General features: G+C 41.1%; 2 protein-coding genes across 4 annotated transcripts in view; one reads left to right on the top strand and one right to left on the bottom strand.

The window, feature by feature from the left end:
- The window catches only part of Pspc1 (paraspeckle component 1), an 88,964-nt gene extending 84,885 nt beyond the window's left edge, over positions 1-4,079 (top strand). Inside the window, exons 7-9 of one of the 2 annotated variants that reach the window (XR_003844372.1) lie at positions 97-235; positions 1,810-1,967; positions 3,687-4,079. The gene's annotated coding sequence lies outside the window, so the exon portion shown is untranslated. Of the gene's footprint in view, positions 1-96; positions 236-1,744; positions 1,968-3,686 lie in introns of both variants that reach the window. The other variant, XR_003844371.1, reaches the window with a different exon arrangement.
- Positions 4,080-4,354: 275 nt separating this feature from the next.
- Mphosph8 (M-phase phosphoprotein 8) overlaps positions 4,355-20,628 on the bottom strand; it is a 32,007-nt gene continuing 15,733 nt past the window's right edge. Inside the window, exons 6-14 of one of the 2 annotated variants that reach the window (XM_021203307.2) lie at positions 16,318-16,443; positions 16,151-16,239; positions 12,980-13,120; positions 12,372-12,458; positions 10,404-10,558; positions 8,049-8,203; positions 6,027-6,154; positions 4,986-5,069; positions 4,355-4,569 (exon numbers count right to left, since the gene is read on the bottom strand). In XM_021203307.2, coding sequence (XP_021058966.1) covers positions 4,528-4,569; positions 4,986-5,069; positions 6,027-6,154; positions 8,049-8,203; positions 10,404-10,558; positions 12,372-12,458; positions 12,980-13,120; positions 16,151-16,239; positions 16,318-16,443 — 1,007 coding nt within the window. In that variant the 3' untranslated portion in view covers positions 4,355-4,527. Of the gene's footprint in view, positions 4,570-4,832; positions 5,070-6,026; positions 6,155-8,048; positions 8,204-10,403; positions 10,559-12,371; positions 12,459-12,979; positions 13,121-16,150; positions 16,240-16,317; positions 16,444-20,628 lie in introns of those variants that run through there. The other variant, XM_029541671.1, reaches the window with a different exon arrangement.

Below are 20,628 nucleotides of genomic sequence, written 5' to 3'. Positions count from 1 at the left end.
TCCCGAGTGCTGGGATTAAAGGCGTGGGCCACCACGCCCGGCTCCAGTGTCTAAATTTTAATGGTCTAAAATTTTTCTCTCCTGATTTCTCAACAGGAATCTACTGAAGCTAGGAAGTCTGGGCTCACACTGCTGCTTTGGGTCAGTTGGAGAGTCTTCTGTTTAGAAATGGAGCTGCTTCTGCTTACAGTTCTGAATTCTCCAGTTTGGATTGTGCTTCCTACACTTTCCATAGGTAATAGTTCCAGTGTTGTTGTTTGGGACAGAGTCTTAACTGTGTGAACCACTGTGTTGTCCAAACTATTCATGGACTTTTTTTCCTTCCATCTTTCTGTATATGAGCATTTTGCTTGTATCTATGTCTGTGGATCACATGTGTGTTTGGTATCTCCAGACTCCAGAAAAAGGCATTGGATTCCCCTGGAGTTGTGGGCTCTGCTGGTGGTGCTGGGAGTCAAACCTGGGCTTTCCAGAAGAGCAGCCAGTCTCTTACCAGAGCCATCCTCATCTCGTTGCTGGGTATCAGGCGTGTGCATGCAGAGCTTTCGTTTGTGTCTGGTGCTTCTGTGCCTTTGCACATGCAAATGTCTAATCACTGAGCTACACCTCTGGCAGTTTAGAGATTGAGCTGAAACCTTACAACTCTACCTGTGTCCAAAAGGTTTTTTTTAGTACGTTTGTTTGTGTTTTTATTTTTATTTTTTTCATTCCAGGACAGTGGACTAATAAATATAGTTTGACCCTATTTTAAGAATGGAAAAAAAATATATAAATCTTTTCTTTTTTTTTTTTTTTTAAATTAAAGGCAGGTTCATCGGTAATCTGCTCTTGGGTGTGTGGATGAAGGAAGTTATCATGAGGAAAGGGGAATGGGAGTAAGGGGAAAGAAAGAAAAAGGGGCATGCATGTGCACAGAGAACGAAGGGAGAGCCCTCCAGTCTTGAAATCAGCACATACCTAGGTTTCTTCTTGGGTTGAAGATACCCTCTAAGTCACTGCCTATGATGAAGCTCCTGATGGGTTGCCTCATGTCACTCGTGCACCAAGCTGGGTGGGTAGTCCACAGTGTGGTTTGCCCTGGCTAATACATCCTCACCTTTTAAATACTTGAAATGTTTGCCTAGAAAGTGTTCACTTTGATTGAATCTTTTTCTACTGACACTCCAAAGTCATTTCTATCCTAGATTTTGGGTATAATGTACTAGGTCCACGTGGTCACTGAGTCCAGTCTTCTGTTTCGATGTGCATGGGTAGATAGGTGGGGGCTCTAAAATGGAAATGTTTAGTGTCTCTCTCTCTCTCATACACATACACACACACGCACACACGCACACACACGCACCCCTCTGGCAATACCCACTTCTTGGCCATGCTGCTCCGGCTGCTAGCTTTTAGAGCTCCTGTCTGCTCCAAATTTACCACTCTCACTTTATGTTCCCTTGAAATGTATATTAAAAATGGGTAATGTACAGTATATATGCTAGGTATAGTGGCTCCTAATGCCTCCAATCTCTTTAGGAAAGACTAATAAATTTTCTGTTTTGAAAACAAAAAAAGGTCAGGGTGGAAAGATGGCTCGGTGGTTAAGAGCACTGACTGCCCTTCCAGAGGTCCAAGTTCAATTCCCAACAAGCACTTGGTGGCTCACAATCATCTATGAGATCTGATGCCCTCTTCTGTGTGCCTGAACACAGCTACAGTGTACTTTATAATAAAACAATCTTCTTCTTTTTTTTTTTTAAAGGAAAAAAAAATGGCAAAGCCCTGGTGCTTCTGTCTTTCCCACCTGTCTTGTTCTGGCTGCTTCAGGTGTGGTGCTGTGGACCAACAGTGATGCTGTTGCCTGAGACCTGAGATGCCCATCTATAGGCAGGACACGGGGACCTGATGAATTGGAAAGTCCATTTTTACAAGGCCCTGGGAGACCCAAGGCACATAGTTGAGGAAACACCGCTATCTGTTCTAAGGTACCTGTTGGCATTCTCTTATGTAGCTGTACGACGGACACCTTGCAGTTTGGTTTTCCTCCCTGTCCTTTAAACAAGCATAACATACAGTACCAGGCCCAGTCCTGGCCTGAAGACACTGTGTTAGTACCAGTGTTAAATTTTAAAGCCCTTTGTGTGACTATGGTTTAAGCAACTGTTCAAATATGCTTAGAGTTAAGTTTATACATTCTGTGGCTATCTTACTGGAATTAAATTTTCAAATTTAATTTAATAGCTATTTACGTAGATTCTTCCTTTCATTAAGTAAAATTTGAAGTAGTAATCTGAACATAGGCCATGTATATCAGAATTAAAGCTGAGGCACCATGTGGCCTTTTTTTTCTTTTTTTTTTTCCTCTCTTTCCTGGGGATGGGTGGTTTGAGAAAGGGTATCCCTTGCTGTCCTAGACTGGCTGTGAACTCAAAGAAGTCAACCAGTCTGCCTCCTGAGTGCTGGCATTAAATGTGCCCATGTGGCATTGAAAGAGGGAGAAAATACGATTTTTTTAAAAGCTTGTAAGTGCACTTGACATTACTTAAGCACCTGCTTTATAGTATAGGTTTTTTTTTTTTTTTTTCTAATTAAGTGGAAACCTGGAAATGGGTTAACTATAGAAAGATATGTAAACCAAATTTAGTTAATAAAATGATAAAGATGGCGCCGAAAGCGAAGAAGGAAGCTCCTGCCCCTCCCAAAGCCGAAGCCAAAGTGAAGGCCTTGAAAGCTAAGAAGGCCATGCTGAAAGGCGTCCACAGCCACAAAAAGAAGCACCGAACGTCAACCACCTTCCGGAGGCCCAAGACCCTGCGGCTCCGGAGGCAGCCAAAATATCCTCGACAAGATTGGGATCATCTAAACTGAGTCCAGATGGCTAATTCTAAATATATACTTTTTTTTTTCACCATTAAAAAAAAATGATAAATGTACTTTAAAAAAGTGACATACATGAACCTCCATTATAGACTATAAAATTTGCCATTTCAGGGAGTGTGGAAAGTGATTTCTTATAAACCCTGCATTCAGTGGGCTGATGGCAGTGGGAGTTCTGTGAATTCAAGGCCAGCCTGTGCTATATGGAACTTCCTGACTAGCCTAGAACATTTGGCAAAAACTTGGCTTAAGAATAAAGCAGGTCTTGGGGCTGGAGACATGACTTAGCAGTTAAGAGCACCAACTGCTCTTCCAATAGTCCCGAGTTCAAATCCCATCGTAACAAGATCTGATGCCCTCTTCTGGAGTGTCTGAAGACAGCCACAGTATACTCAAGTATAATAAATAAACAAATCTTTAAAAAAAAAAAAAAAAGAAAGAAAAAAGCAGGTCTTATTGGCAGATTTGGAGATTCTCTGTGCATATGAAGACAATCTGGTTACACAGTGAGTTTCCAAGACAGGCAGGGCTTAAGGGAAAAGAATTATCTTAAAGTATACACACACACACACTGGATTAGAGAATGCTTAAATAGGAAAAATGTATTGAGTGTTTAAGGCTTGCTTCTCAGCAATTAGGACTGAAGCCTCTTTTAAACAGTACAGAAAGAGACACACAGTACACAGTAACTGAGGCATGGTAGAACACGCCTGTAATTCTGAGTCCAGATTTGAGGCCAGCAGGGCGATGTTACAAAGGACAAAATGCGTGCATGTGTGCACATGTATGCCATTCCCATTTACTGATGAAAGCTTTGTCTCTTACAGGTTACAGCATGCTGTGAAGAAAAACTCCTAATGATGCAAAAGCCGCAGGGAGAAAACCTTATTTTGTGATTTACGCTTATGAGCAGTCACAGCACACGTCAAGAGTATGCCATGGGACACACTTCTACTGTAGAGAATCTGTTATGTACTGTATGGAAGCATCACCTATCCATAAGAAGCTGATGGCCTGCTACCTGAGGCAGGAAGGAAATAGGTGGAAGCTCTGGTAGGGAAGATGAGTCTGGGATAATCAGGCGAGGGGACAGAATTGCCCCTGGCCATGGAATAGAATAAACGCGTTGGTTAAGTTACAATGGAGTCAGAACAAGCCCAAGCTTGTAATTCAGTCTCAGGTGTCTTTATTCTGGGAACAAAGAGGCTAGGAGGAAAAGCCTGCAGCTGCATTGCTATAGTTTTATAATTGCTATAATTTTATAATTATAATTAAGTTGCTTTTCCACCTTTAAGATATCAACTTTAGTTGTATAGTAAATGTTTAAATGTTTAAGGTTCATGTTGTTGTAGACATGGCTACCCTTGAACTCAGTCGTGTGGCCCAGCCTGAATCTGGTTTTTGTTTTTCAAATACAAACTCACAAAGGAAGACTAGTAGAAAAGAAAATTTCAATTCAAAGGTTTTTAATTTCCTTAAATATTTCTTATATGTACTGTTCCACATTGTGGAAATAAACTAAGCAGAACATTGAACGTTTTTGAACAATGGTACAAATATATATATAGACAAACCTAAACAGGCAACAGGCTTCAATTGGAAGTTTATGCTACAAAGATGGTACTTGGGAATCCAGCTGAAAAGAGGCCGGTTCTCAATCCTTTGTGGTCACTGCAGCTGTACTCTGTATGCACCTATTAGCAATTTAACCTAAAGAAGAGAATGAATGTGTCAGTACACAAATCCCACCTTGTAAGGACATCCAAGTTATTGCTATATTTAATCCCACTAGTTAATATATTGGGTAATCATTATTGGAATGGTCTAAGTAGTGCAGCATACTTTTTTCATATGGAGAGATCTTTCCTATGAGGGTAGTGACAGTTTAGTACTGAAGTCAAGTCAAGATTTGGAGTGCTCAGCAGGGATGTTCCCCCAGACTTGCCAAGCTTCATCAGAGAGCCAAATTCCAACACTTAGACCCATCTGTTTGCCCAACATAGACATTCTAGTAGAAAGAACTTGTCTGAACTATGTCTACTGACATTTCCAGTGACAGTGAATTTATTAATATTACTATTATTATGTGAGCAGTTACTGTGTAAATACGAAGCAAAGATTTTCACCTTGGCAAAGGGTGCTTCCGTCAACCTTATAAACAACTTATTGGGACCAGCAACAGGACTGAATGAATAAACAAAGTGACTGTCCTAGAGGGGAAAGAGATGAGATAAAGTCAGACTCAAGTCAGAGCTGTGACATTTATAAGAGACCAGGAACTCAAAACAGCGAACTGAGGGTTTTTTTGTTTTTTTTAATTTTGAGATAGGATCTCTCTATGTAGCCCCCCAAAAGCCTCTCTCAAGGCTTAGCAGGTCTGCTAAGAGTTCTAGGCTACTTAGGGCCGAAATAAAAACAACACATGGCTCCATTCTATATAAGGCATTAATTTATTAGCTTTTGGGAAGAGTAAGAGTGATGGTGTGCTATAATTATCTAAGAGTAGGAGTAAGGCCGACTTAGTACTTCACCAAATCAAACCACAAACACCAAACAGCATTCCTTTATATTCTCACACTGTTGTCTAAGGACATATGGTAGCACGATTTAAAGTGAATAAACATGTTCTAAAACAAAATTTGGATCATTTATTTTATGTCTGAATTTCATTAATACTGGAATACACATTTTTCTGTAAACATTCTTTCCATTTTGTTGTGTATGTAGTGTGTGCACACCTGCATGAGGTGTACATGGCATGTTGCACAAATGTGCAATCATTCTTTATAGGACAGATACCAGGTTACTACCATGTATGCCCAGCATTCACATGGGTCTTTCAATTTTTATAAATTATGCCAGGTTTGGAACTGAATGCCCATATAGTTCTAGACCTCAAGAGACAGAGGCTGGAGGATCGAAGTACATTCTGGGCCAGTAGCCTGAGCTGTGTAACAAGACCTTGTCTTGAGTTGCGTGGATAAAGGCTCTTGTTGCTATTCATTATGACCCAAGTTACTACCACAGGTTGCCCTCTGACCTTCACACTCACACCAAGGCATATCTTAAAAGTCCCGAAAACTCCAAACAAAAACCAACATGAATTATGTCACCTGGCTCTGATCATAATTTTTAATAATTAAGAACTACAAAAAAAAAAACCTTACCAGAAAAATAGGAAGTTGAAATTTATCATTTAAAACCACAGCTTGTACACTGCATGGTCCACAAAGCCGAGCAATAACGTCTTTACCCAAAAAGTTTGCATGGAAAATAAAGAGGAGGACACCAGAGCCTAAGGGAGAGAAGAGAATTAATGCTGTCTCAGCATTGGGGGTTGGGGTCATCTTCTGACAGGGAAAAGGCCCCACTCACAACACCTGGATTTCATTCTACAGTTTCCAAACCACAAAACTCTAGAGAGCTTGTCCAAATAACCCTACAAGAGAGACTTTTGTGTGTACTGAAACTAACTGGTGGTTTTATTCTTTATTATGTATGTTTTGCCTACATATATGTATGTGTGCCTGCTGCCTGGAAAGACCTTTAAGGGGTGTTCAAGAATCCTGGAACTGGAGTTATGAGCAGTTATGTGGATGCCAAAAGCTGAATCGTCCTTTATAATTTATAAATGTGTAATTTGAAGACGTTGTAATTTGAAGACGTTCTAAGTGCTAGGATGAAAGATGTAGACTGCAGCACCTGACTTAAGACACATTAAAACAGTTTTGTCTTTATATTTGGCATTTATTATATGTACAAATAAACATCCTAGTTTATTTTAGATTTAGTTCCTAGAAGTCTTCAAATGCGTGCCCATAGCAAAAACCCACTCAAACATTATAATGTAGCTTACAGCAACACAGTACTGAGAAACAACCCTTATTTAGTCTGTTTGCGTGCAGCCACACAGCCAATGGTGTATGGAAGCCAGAAGACTACTTTAGGGAGTTGGTTCTCTCCACCATGTGAGGTTTTAGATCAAGCTCAGGTCACCAGGCTTGGTAGCAGAAGGTTTTCACTGAGTTACCTCACCAGTCCTACATACATACATTGTAGATAAAGATGCTTAACAAAGGGCTAGAGAGATGGCCCCTTCCAGAGGTCCTGAGTTCAATCCCTAGCAACCACATAATGCCTCACAACTATCTGTAATGGGATCCAAGTGTATTCATAAATAAATCTTTTAAAAAAAAAAAAAAGATGCTTAACAAAATAGTCATGGCCTTGTTTTTCACTTAAAGGGAGAGATAGCGTTCTCTGCCCTCCCTTGAGTGTGCATGGTACACACGAGGCGACAGACAACCCCCAGGAGTAGGCTCTCTTCTACCATGTGGGTTCTGGTGACTGAACTTAAGTGAGCCCTACTTTTATTTTTTTTTTTTTTTACAACTTTGCATACTCATACTATGATCCATTCTATTCTATCCATCACTCTTTTCCCACTTCCCTGACCCACACACAAACTACTTCTTCCCAATGGGTCCCTCCCGCTCCTGCTTTTGTTTTGATGGCCCACTAGTTACAAGGTTGCTTGCAGGAACAAGGCTGGTTTAGTCACTATCAGTTCCACCCTGAGAAGTATGACCCCACCCAGCACCCACTAGTGCTTATAGCTCTGTCACTTATGTCCAATGGGAGAGGACAGCATCCGTTGCCCCCTCCCGGAGTTTTTGTAAAAAGTTAAACCAGGCAATGGTTCATGCGTTTAATCCCAGCTCTCAGAAGGCTGAGATAGGAGTATAGGACCACAACTTAAAACAAACAAGGCATAGAAGAACACATTTGTAATCCCAACACACAGGAGGGTAAGGCTGGTGGATCTGAGTTCCAGGCTAGCTTGACGGATACCGCAAGCTCAAGGACAGCCAAGGTTGTCTCAAAAAGCAACAAAACACAAGCCATACAAGGAGGAACTTAATGGATATAATAAAATTTGGGAGGAAAAAAAAAATGATTCTAGGTTAAGAGTCAGGAACTTGTCTTTTAATAACTCAGTAAACAACTAATTATAGAGAACCAATATTTTAAAGAAGCCTCACAGTGGCAGGCAGGGCATGGGAAGGCCTCCTGCTAGAGCAGCTCTGCCAACTATCACTCCATGGTGCTTGTAAAGGATTTACGTAGGGACAAGCTCGTCCTTACATACTATAGCTACGAACACTGAAGCTAGAATGAGACATGCTTACCTTCAGGCATGTTATGAGGGGGCATGTAATTGAAATCTGTTGAGAAATCTGGCCCCTCACAGAGCCGATGACATGCTATTGGGAAAACAGGTTCCAGTAGAGCAAGGCGAGATTCAAAGTAATCCCTGATTGTTTCTTCTGCAACTCTGGAAAGTCTAGTAACGGAATGCAAGGAGACTGTTAATGCTGGTGTGGTGACTCATGCCTCAGAACTTAAGAATGCTAATGTAGGATTACCATGAGTGTGAGGCCAGGATGGCAAGGGTGAGACCCTATCTCTAAAACTATGTACTGAATTATTACACTGTACCACATAAGTATAATTATTAACAAATTTAAAAACTTCAGTTATCCTGATTTGATTATTAGACATTATGTACTACATCATTAGGACACTGTACACCACCGTACAATTGAAATTTAAAATATACACCTTATGGGTTGGAGTTGGAGTTTGGTTGCCTAGTGTGCATGAAGCCCAGGGTTTGATCACTAGCAGCACATAAGTCAGGTGTGATGGCATGCCATCTATAGTCCTGGTACTTAGGAGGAAGACAAGGAAGATGAGAAGTTTAAGGCCAGCCTCAGATACAGTGAGTCTGAAGATAAGACGGGAAGACACGAGACTCTGCCTTCCCTTTACCCCTCTGCATTTTAACTTGTTTTTGAACACAGGGTTTCTCTGTGTAACAGGCTGTCCTGGAACTCACTCTGCAGACCAGGCTTGCCTCAACTCAGACATGCCTCTGCCCCCCGAGTGCTGGGGTTAGAAGAGTGTGCCACACTGCCCAGCGTTACTTTCTATTTTCTGCAGTACTAGGACCTTGCACATGGCTAAAACAAGCATTCTACCACCGAGCTCTATCCTTAGCCCTGAGGTTACCTTATAGAAACTGCTTTTCCAAGTTTTGCCTTGTACCTGCCCCCGTGTGGCTGTGTGGAGGCCAGAGGACAGCAGAGTGTCATGCTTTATCACTCTTTGCCCTATTTCTTTGGAGCAGTTCTCTTCCCTGATCTGGGATTCTCTATCCAGTTAGGCTGGTACCCAGAACAGCCCCCGCACCCCAGCAAGTTCTTGTTTCAAACATCTCACTGTATTGTGGTTACAGATGTGAATGAGACCATGTTCCCACTGTTCACCTGGGAGCTAAATCCTGGTTCTCTCCTAACCACCTTTCCAACCCCTCTTCATTTTTTTTATGTTGATACAGGATTTCACTACATTGCCTAGGATGGCCTTTAACTCATTCTGTAGCCCGAGTAAGGCTTGAGTTTACAGTCTATAGGCTTTAACTGCCTGAGTAGCTGGAATTATGTCTGATCTCACAACTCAGCACTGCCTTTGTGGAAAGGAACTACACAACTCTGGCCTCACTTGGCTTTCCTCTCATGTGGCCTTTCGATTTCCTTCTCATCCTTCTTTTCTCACTGGAACAGTAGTTTACAAGGGCAACCTTTTCTGTCTTCATAATATTAACCTTTAAAACTGTGTCTGACACAAAAATTCCCTTAGCACTTGTCTAATGCATGAATGAAAAGTTAGGAATGAGCGCTCCTCAGTCCTGAGCAAAGGAAGATGGCTGGCCACCGCATGGACAGGTCCTCAGAACTGGCTTCAGGAATTCTTTATGGGAAATGCCCAGGACAGGTTTTCCAGTAGACACAACAGGCAAGATGCAACATGGTCCCTTGCCTAAATCTTACTTTGTTTACAATATGTGCCCTCTGCCTATACATGGTGTCTAGTTTACAAGCTAAGGTCTGGGGCTGTTACCTGGGTCAATAAGGACTTCATCCTCTCTAGCAGTGTTTTTGGCAAGTGTTGCTAAAATTTTGTTTTTATGTGGGACCCGGGACAGAAACTCTACACAGAATCACATCCCAGCCCATCAAAAGAATTATTCAGTGATAAAGACATAAACTCATAACAAAATATGGTTCAGAATTCACTTGAAAAATACACAAATAGAGAATAAAAGAGGGAGACAAGTCAGTCTCTGGTTGATGCAGGGGTGGGCATGCACACAGACACACAGTTTTACCAAATTAAGAGGAGATGTTAACTTATTACAGTTTTACATAGTCTAATCTAGGCTGGCCATGAACTAGCTATGTATCCAAGTTCTAGATCTACCCTAACTTTTTAAGGATTTCCCAGGGTTTTCTAAGATTTTGGTAACTTGTACAGAAGTAATAAATATGCCACTTACTAAATTCAAAATCTACTGGAGCGAGAATTCCTACAGGATAATCTTTTCTGAACATTGCCTACACAAACCATTCCAAATATGATGTGTTCAATAAATTTTTCCCACTCTGACTTAACCATGGTACGTTCGTTCGCCTGACACTTACGTCTCCAAGTGGCTCTTCAGCAGTTCATATACAAGCACATTATTACACTGTTTTGCAAAGTACAATGCACTATTTTGATGCTTTGACAAAATGTTGCAGTCAGCTCCACATTCAATCACAAGGCGGACAATGTCCGAATTTCCTCTTTTGCATGCCTAGGTCAGGAAAGAGGAGTGGCATTGTAAACCATGATAACTTTAGTTTCTCCACACGGGTCTGGCAGCAGCTCTCTCTGAAAGAGGACACAGCCTCATAAAGGAAAAGGAAGAGACCTGTGGATAGGTATTAGCAAGCACTGGCAACAGGACAGCCATGGAGAAGTAAACTAGAGGCTGCTGTGAGGAAGAGCTCAGTGCCCAGGGTACCTGTTAGGACACCCTCTCCAGGTTCTCTAGGCCTTCATGTTTCCAGCTGCCTTTTACCTGTCAGTGGCGCCTTCTCTCAGCTGATGCCCAGTGCCAGAGCTCCCTAACTCAGGAAATTTAGGTTCAGACTAATATTACTAAGATCACTAATATCACTTATTTCAGGAACCTCCTTCCAGGTCTGCAAACTGCTTGTCTTTTCCCAAATGCACTCCCTAGTGAACTAAGGCGCATTAGAACAACCTACCCTTTAATCTGGGAACTTCTCCCAGGTACCCTTAGAATACTCCCAATCCTGGACGGTCCCATAGAAAACACTAGCATACCCCCGCCCCTCTCTGTTCCCGTGCTCTTTCTGCTACTGAGGTGTGTCTGCTGTCTAGCAGTTTCTGAGTGCCACCTTTGGTGTACTTATGTGATAACAGGCAGACACACACAGAAAGACCATGTAAGCTTAGACTCCTGAATAAAAGACTATTTACACAAACCCAAATCAGTCATAGGAAGGAATCACAAAGCAATGACCAAGGCTTAGGCTTTAAGGGTCTGATAGGAGGCCCAGGAGAAAGATGTAGATTATAGAACACAAGGTTCAAGACAAGTCTGGGGTTGTACTTCAATCAATTCACTGTTCACACCTGACAGGATAGAACTTGGCATTGCACAGAGAAATCCCTGCTTAGATCACAGATTATGCAAAGCTGTACCTCAGGGAAGAAATAAGAAGACAGTGCCAGCCACGGACAACTGGATCTGCTGAGTCATAGCAGCACTATGAACCAGAAACCTAGAACTCCTGCAGAGGAATGAGTCACTCTGGGCTGAGGCTAGTGAGGTACTTGCAACCTACCACGCAAAGATATAAGCCGGGTGGTTGGGAACAGCACAAACTCAGTAACCTTCAACTCAAAACATACCTATAAGCCACAATTCCACAGGAGATGGATTCACAGAATACAAAATAATGAGAGCACATAATCCTCTCCTACTCCTGGGTGTCTAAACCTAAGACAATGGATGTTGGGTACCTATTCATGGGACTACAGTGATCCTGGTTGTATTGTCACTACACCTTTGGCATATGACCTGACTCATGCTAGACAAAGTCATTAAAGCATTCACCTAATGTGTATGGACCTCTGATGTAAATTTCTAAACTAGCACTGGACATATTAATTGATACTAGGAAAAGACTCTCTCTGTCTAGCTTAACAGACAAACTCTTCTTTCTGCTCTGAGGAATAAGCATCCACTTGGCTAGAAACCACCCAAGACATCTGTAAACTGCACATTGTGCAATCTTGGATCTGTCTGCCTCTTTCCAGTGCCTTCTACTTGTAGCATAGAGTTAACATTCACTAAAACACTTGCATCTCCCCCAACTCCTGCTGACTCGGTACCTATGACCCCCAGCTCCCATGACTCTTGCTGGGTCCCTTCGACTGAGCTTGTCCTAGTACATCACTGACCGGCCATACTCTCCTGCTTTGGTGACCCACTTCTTTTCTATGGGAGCTCCTAACTTCCAGGGATGGCCTTGTCTCTATGCCTTTCCTAGTCTGCAGCACCAACATACACAGCCACTGTGAAACTCAAGACTTACTTTCATGAGTGCAGTCTCACCATTGCTTTGCTGAACATTTACAAAAGCTCCAGCTTCCAAAAGAATAGCTACAGTTGTTAAAAAGTTCTATTAAAAAACAGGAAACAAAAGTGAGTAAATTAATGGAGAAGAAAAAAACCAAATTTAGTCCCAAGATTTCCTTAAAAGACAGACCTCCCTTCTAGATGTTTTGCAATCAGGAAAAAGACCCGCAGATTCTACTCCATGCAGGTGACTGGACACTGTCTCCCTGACTTTTAACTGGAGGGCCACAGAAGCCTACCTCCTGAGTCTAGTCCCTCACTGATTTGTCAGCAAGTGCCACCTGCAGCCTACCCTGTAGCTTCCATGTGAGAAACTCTACCTATGAGTCCTCTAAATCATTTAAGACTGAAATAAATATTGGCAGTGTAGCTAGAAGTTATGCTCACTATAAATTGCTGATTAGACAAGTCACAGTTTAAATCTGATTACAAAGTACTGCTAATAGCAGAAATTCACGTCACAGACCCACTGAAAGTACAAAGTAAGGCTACATGACATGTGACCATTATATTTCACTACAAAAAAAGATTCGCAGTTTCCCTTCATGGAGGCAAGTCTCAAACCTTCTCAGCAGCATGAATGAGGGCTGTAGTCCCGTTTTTCTGGCGCCCATTCACTTTTGCACCTTTGGTGATAAGGAGTCTGAGGAGGTCGTCCTGACCTCCTGCTGCAGCCAACATCACAAGGGTCATCCCAGTAGAATCCTGTGTTAGTGAAACTTTGTTAGTCTTTAATCAGAAACATTTTAGAAGCATTTAGTCAAGCTATTTTCCCTCTGGAGCTGAGGACCGAACCCAGGACCTTGTGTTTGCTAGTCAAGCGCTCTACCACTGAGCTAAATCCCCAACCCTAGTCAAGCTATTTCAAGAAGAAATCACTAAAGAATAGTGACTTAGGCATCCACTTAGTTTAGGTTGCTTACTAAAATATTCTTGTAACTAATTAGAAAAAAAAAAAAATCTTTAGGATTTTGTGTGTATGTATTCATGGGGGGACATGCATATAGACGCCAGAAATAGGTTCACCACCCTATTTCTTAAGATTCATTATTATTTTTCATTATGTATTATGTCTGTGTATCTTTGTGGGGGTATGGGTATGTAAGTCCAGAAGACATCCAATCCCCTGGAACTCTCACAGGCTCTTGTGAGCCCTCTGTACGCTGGGAATTGAACTGCAGCCCTCTGCAAGGCTACCTTAACCACTCAACCATCGCTTCAGCCTCACTCCACTTTATTATTATTTTTTTTTTTGAAACAAGGTTTCTCATCAAATTCTCATCAAACTGGCTGACCTGCAAGCCCAAGGCACAATTTTCTCTGCCTCCTAGATATGTGCTCTTGACCCTGTTCTTTCTTTATGTATGTGACAGGAATCCAAATTCAGGTCCTTCATGCTTGTGTGGCAAGCACTTTTCTCTGACTGAGCCATATCCCCAGCCCTAGGATTTTAAAAATCTGTGTGTATGTGAAGCATACAGCACAACAAGTGGGCATAGGTGGAGATCAGAGGACAAACATTGTTAAACACAAGGTCACTTCTCTTGCACTACTGCACACAGCAGGCTAGCTAGCCTAAAGTCTCCAGCATCTTTTCTGTCTCTACTTCCTATTTTGTCTTAGTAGCACTGGGATCAGATGCTAGCTACTGTGCTTGTCTTACGTGGAGTCAAACCCAAGTCCTCATAGTTCATGGCAAGCCTTTTATACACTAAGCCATCTGCCTAGCTCCTAGAATTTTAAAAATGTAAAGGTTGCCATCAGGCACAGTGGTGAACATCTTTAATGCCAACACTCAAGGCAGAGGCAAGTGGACCTCTCTGCCTTCCAAGACTGTGAGGAATACATAGTGAGATCCTGTTTCAAAAACAGTAAGTATTGCTATTAAATTTTACAACATCCATGTATAAGCAAGCAAGTATGATGGCTCATGTTCTTGGAAGGCAGGGGCAAAAGGATTTCTGCAAGTTTGTGTCCTATATGAACTACATAAACATTGAATTTTAGGCCTGGGCTGGGGGTGGGAGGGGGTGAGGGTGGCTCAGTGGTTCAGAGCACTTGTTGCTCTTCCAAAGACCCCAGTTCAGTTCCCAGCACTCAGATGACAGATCGTAGGTGTAACTCCAACCCCAGAGCACCTAACTCCTCTTCTAACCTCGGCAGGCTCTGGCATGCACATGGTGCATACATATGTACACTTAGGCAGACACTCATGCACATTAAAGTTAAATATCTGAAATAAAAATCTAAAGGGGATGAAGAGATGGTTCAGTAGATAAATGTACCATCTACTTCCAGAGGTTTTAAGTTCAATTCCCAACACCCGCATGGCACTCCACAGCCATCTATAAGTGTAGTCCCATGGGATCTGGTGCTCTATTCTAGACATACATACAGACAAAACACCCATACACACAAAATACATATAATAATAAATCTTTCAAAAATTAAGTAAATTCCATCCAATAAATTCTATATTAAGTTTTCTTGGTGTAAAATGAATGGCAAACCTAAGGCACTATTTAAAATGATCAGAGTAAGAACTTCATTAGTTGAGTGTAGAGACTCACACTCATAATCTCAATACTCAGGATTTAGGGGTCAGTCATCCTTGGTTACACAGCCTGTGCTACAGGAGCCTGGCTCAGAAAAAAAACAATTCTTTAACTTGTGGAAGGCAACTCACATGTACATTTCCCCCACCAACAAATAAAGATTAAAACAAGATTTTTCACTATGAACATTTCATTAAAGCAAAAAAACAAACAAACAAAAAAAACAAAAAAGAAAGAAAACTAACCACCTAGTCTAAAGATGAGACACTTAAAAGTCATAAAATACATCAATAGATATACCTATGTAAATGTAAAAATTACTAGAGCCAGGTCTATTTGAGAAATGTAGGTAATAAATTACCGATAATTCAAGGCCAGCCTGGGTTATATAATGAGATTCTATTTCGAAAGAAAAATTTCTCCCAAAAATTCACTGTTTTACGTAAAAACTAGAGGACTCTAATACACTCCTATGTAAAAACAAAAACAAAAATCTCACACATATTGGTATGAAAAACCCTGAGTGAAAATAAAAAGCTGGGCAATTGGTATATGTGAGCTACAATCAAAATATACATTGGTCTGCAGAGATGGCTCAGCGGCGTCTAAAAGACCTGGGTTCAATTCCCAGTAATCACATGGCAGCTCACAACTGTCTTTAATTCCAAAATTTGAAACTCTCACACAGACATACATCCAGGTAAAACACCAATACACATAAAATGACAATTAAAATACACTTAAAAAATAAAAAAATAGCCACATAAAACAGAAGTTCTTTTATACTACTTACCATGCAACTTAAGATAAATCCCCAGACAGGGTTTGAGTGAGAAATGTCTCCCATACACTTAAGTATTTAATACTGGTTTTGCCTTGCTGGAGCAAGTATACCATTGGGGATAAGCTCTGAGACAGAGTCTTGCTGTCTCCGCTCTGTCCTTTGTGTCTGAGGACATGAGTCTCACTTCCTGTTCCTGACATCATGCCTGATGCTGACAAGACTCCCTGCCATGTAAGTGTAAGGGCTAGAATTCTAAGACCGCTAATGCACACTTAAAATGACATAACCATGCATTGCTCTTCTAGGAAAATGACTGGATTTTCATGGTGTGTCACACGAGTTTCCATGCTGCTTTGTGAGATTTTTTTTCCCTGAAAAAACAAAACAAAACAGTACCTCTTGATCCAAGTTGTATTCTTCATTTGAGTTCAGTGCAACCTTCACAGAAACATAATCTCCATTTTTCACAGCATCCCTCAACAAATCTATAATGAAAAGAAAGTTACATTAGATTTTATAAATCTAGACTCGTGCAAAAGGCAAATAATCTGCAAGTCACTTACTATTTGGAATCCTATTTGTTGTGACAAAGGGCTCATCTTCCCCATCAAGATGCTTTTGAAAATCTTCTAATTTCATCCACTCCAACTGCAGGTCCATACCCAAACTCAAAACTGGTTGCCTGCCATCTGGGACACACAAAGGCATCATTAACGTACACGCTTATGGAGTACTATAAAAACAAACAAACAAAAACCCCACAAAATCATAAGATTATTAAACTTGTCACAGTTTAAACAAACTTTTATGTATACTGCATTTAAATTTTATTTGAGGGGTGGGGGTGAGTCGGGGTTTGTGTAGCCCTGGCTGTCCTGGAACTTGATGTAGACCAGGCTGGCCTCAAACTCTAGAGATCCGTCTGCCTCGGCTTCTCAACTTCTGGGAGTAAAGGTATATGCACCACTGCCTAGCTTCAATTTTTTTTTTTTTTTTTTTTAAATCAGATTACGAACTAGTGGAGTCACATTCCTTGTTTGGCTAACCCACCCCAACCCCTTCTCCCTCATCCCCCATCTCAGCTTAAACCTTAGCTACCTTACCCTGCTCTTTCATATCACAACAAACTGGACTACGCCCTCTTGTATTTTCTATTTGAATTGTAGAGCCACCCGCTCCCAAACAGCTCCTTTGAGCCTTCCCCTGATTCCTCGGATATCTGCTTCAACTGTCTTGCCTTCAGTTTTTCTACTTTTTCTTTAACCTCCCTAAATGCAGCCCCCAAACAAGGGCCTGTTTCTATTCCCCTGGCTTCTGCATGTATCCTGTGATAAACTCCCACAAGATCTGAAGCTAGAACTTCTGAAAGAGAGCGTGTGCCTGTGTGACCTCACCTAGTACATTTCCTAGTTTATTTACATGAAACTTTCATTTGCCTTTACAGGTGAGTAGTATTCTGTTGTGTCCATGTACCACATTTTCATTTCCCTTCATCAGCTAACGGGCATCCAGGTTGATTCCATTTCTCAGCTGTTATGAGCTGAGAGTCAATGAACAAAGAAGTGCAAATATCTCTGTAGTAAGATAGAAAGTTCTTTGGGTATAATATGCCCACTTTGGTTTGTTTTTTTAAAAGAAATCTCCAGATAGGTATACTTTTAACACAGGTCAGTATGTAATTGAATCTTTTCCTTTAGTGCTAAAATTTAAAATTTCTTGGGCAAATGATAAATATCCACACATTAAAGGTAAACTATAATTGTAAAGTATAAATCTGGATGACTTTGACCTTAGGCTTGCTTCTATCTCCTAAGTGCTGGGATTTCACACATATGCCTCCACATTCAGTTATATGGCACAGGGAACTGGAACTCAGGACCAGAACACGCTAAGCAAGCTCTCTACCAACTTGAGCTATTTTGAGACTCTAGTAAGTCTGTCTTATTTTTTTCAAATACACACTGCTTATAACCATTTACATTAAGTCATTTTGTGTAAACTAGGTTATATGAAAATACAGACCATTGTTTATGATGCTTCCCTTCCTGTTAGAAGCCAAATGCTCCAACAGGGCAACAAAACCCCATCTCATGTCTACTGACATTCTACTCCTACAGATAATGGCCCTCAGGCCCCTCAACACCAGAACGCATAATTTCTTTCTTACACTGCAACACATGATCTGCATGCTCAGTTAGGGTAGTCTAAATAGTCTGCATGTTACTTTAATAAAATAAAATGAAACCAGAGCAGGGGCTGGTGGCTCATACCTAGAATCCCAACACTTCAGAGGCTGAGGCAATAGATTTATCTATGGCAAGCTTAACCTGGACCCAGTGTGAGACAGCCTCAATAAACAAACAACAAACAGCGAGCCAGGAGGATCGTCACAGATTTGAAGATAACACAGCAAGTCCTTGTAGTTAAGAAAACAAGGAAAAGGTAAAATAAAACAAACAATAAAAACCCACTAGAAATACTTGATAGCAAGAATAGAATTTTTTTTTAAAAAAAAATCAATTTCTTTTTCTTTTTCTTTTTTCTTTTTTTGGTTTTTCGAGACAGGGTTTTTCTGTGTAGCCCTGGCTGTCCTGAAACTCACTCTGTAGACCGCACTGGCCTCGAACTCAGAAATTCGCCTGCCTCTGCCTCCCAAGTGCTGGGATTAAAGGTGTATGCCACCACTGCCCAGCTAAAACTCAATTTCTAAACTACATACATGTTAGGAAGATAACCTACTGGAAGAAAGGAAATCTGGAAAATGCAAATAAGTCATTTTTTTCTGAAGTCCTCTAGATTAAAATGGACTGTTTTCTTTGCTAATCCCAAGAGCATGTCATCACAGAAATAGCACAGCTTTGGTGCTACACACCCTGGTTCTGTATCCCAGCTATGTAGCTCTGAGCAGGCCATATGATAATGAATATACAGCAGTGGTTATAATCTAAGCAGCTCATATTTATGAAGTTAACCTTTATAATGTATACATACAATTAATTTACTTGACACACACTAACCTGTAAAAGAATAAGTCCCAGGAGGACACAGTTAAAGTAGCCCTCAGAATTATCAAAGTGGAGAGAGGCCTGATCTTGGTACATAGCCAGGTCTCAGTTCACAATGGAACCACTGCACCCAGAGAAACCAGAACAGGATAGAAGAAGGACCATCTTAGCAGAGCTTAACACTATCAGCTTTCTATAGTTATGAGAGCTTGGCTTCCACTGTGGCTCAGTTCATCCCAACACTGTTCATTTCTACCCCATACCCTATGACCTCTAGACCTAATGACAGAGTTCACTCTATTTTTAATAAAAGAAAAAAACTGAAGTATATACTAAAGAATGTTGGATTCACGCTGATTCCAAATGTTACTATGTGCTTGTGACCATCCCTGGCTGCTCTCTATGCTGTTATCTACATCATGAGTCTGAATAAATGACACCCTCTGTAAAATTAGTTGGTGACAATCTACCCTTAAAACTGAAGTTTTGCCTGTTTCTGAGTTTCCACCCTGTTAAATAACAGCTGTGATGACTTTAGTAGACTCAAACATTACTCTTGTAACTGTTTTCATACTTTTTGGGGTGGAGAGGGTGAGTGGTGGACACATGGCAAAGCACAATGTAGAAGTCAGCAGATAGCCTGTGTTCTTCATAATGTAGGCCCTGGGTACCACCAACTCAGGTCATCAGGCTTGGTGACAAGCAATTTTACTTGCTAAGTCATTGTGTTGGCATCTCTTTTACTTTTGTATTAAAAAACTGGTGGGAACTATAGAGATGGCTCATCTGTTAAAAGCACTGGCTATTCTTCGGAGAAGCAGTTTATAGCTGCCAGAAACTCTAGTCACACATATGATGCAGACATACAAGAAGACAAAACACCCATACACATAAAATACTTTAAAAACAAATCTTTTGAGGTAGTGAGATGGCTCAGTGGGAGAGGCACTCTGCTGGCAAGTCTGACCCCAATCCCATGGTGGAAAGGACACTACTCCTAGAAGCTGTGCCCTGGCTTGCACACATGTGCCGGGGTACATGACTGGGTGTGCATGCTGTCTCACACATTTACAATCTTTCCCTATGCCAAGGTCAGAAACCTCAGTCTCATGACTGACTAACAGCACCTAAATCTCCCTGTTCTATTAAGGATCTATTTTCCATGCACAGAGTTTTGTGTGTGGATAATTTACTATACTGAAATAGTAACCAAGAGCTTGTTTGTTCTAACAGCTTAAGTCTGTGACATCTGCCACTTTTCTCCATCTCACAGCTATGCATGGGTCTGACAGAAGACTGTTGTACTAATTAAAATATTAAATAATAATATAATGCAATACGATAATCTTCCTAACGCCAAGTATATACAGGTTTCTTTAAAAAAAAAAAAAAAAAGAGAACATGTGTATGTGTGTTTTGCTTGCATGTATGTCTATGTCAAATGAAGGCATTACCCTTAGGCTATGTCTAAGAACCCACAGAACTGGAATTACTGATGGCTATGAGAAGCAGGGGCAGCCATCTTTCCAACCCAACTGCTACAGTTTATATAGTAGACTTTGATTACTACTGACATAATTGGATTTAGCTTCTGAAATCTTCATATAATTTTATTATTATTATTATTATTTTCTTTATTTACATTTCAAATGCTATCTCAAAAATTCCCTATACCCCACCCCCGCCCCCCTACCCACCCACTCCCACTACTTGCCCTGGCCTTCCCCTGTGCTGGGTCATATAAAGTTTGCAAGACCAAGGGGCCTCCCTTCCCAATGATAGCCGATTAGGCCATCTTCTGCTACATATGCAGCTAGAGAAACGAGCTCAGGGGGTACTGGTTAATTCATATTGTTGTTGCACCTACAG

The sequence above is a fragment of the Mus pahari genome, chromosome 8 (genome assembly GCF_900095145.1).
Source record: "Mus pahari chromosome 8, PAHARI_EIJ_v1.1, whole genome shotgun sequence".
NCBI lineage: Eukaryota > Metazoa > Chordata > Mammalia > Rodentia > Muridae > Mus > Mus pahari.
This window is presented reverse-complemented; position numbering and strand designations above follow the sequence as displayed.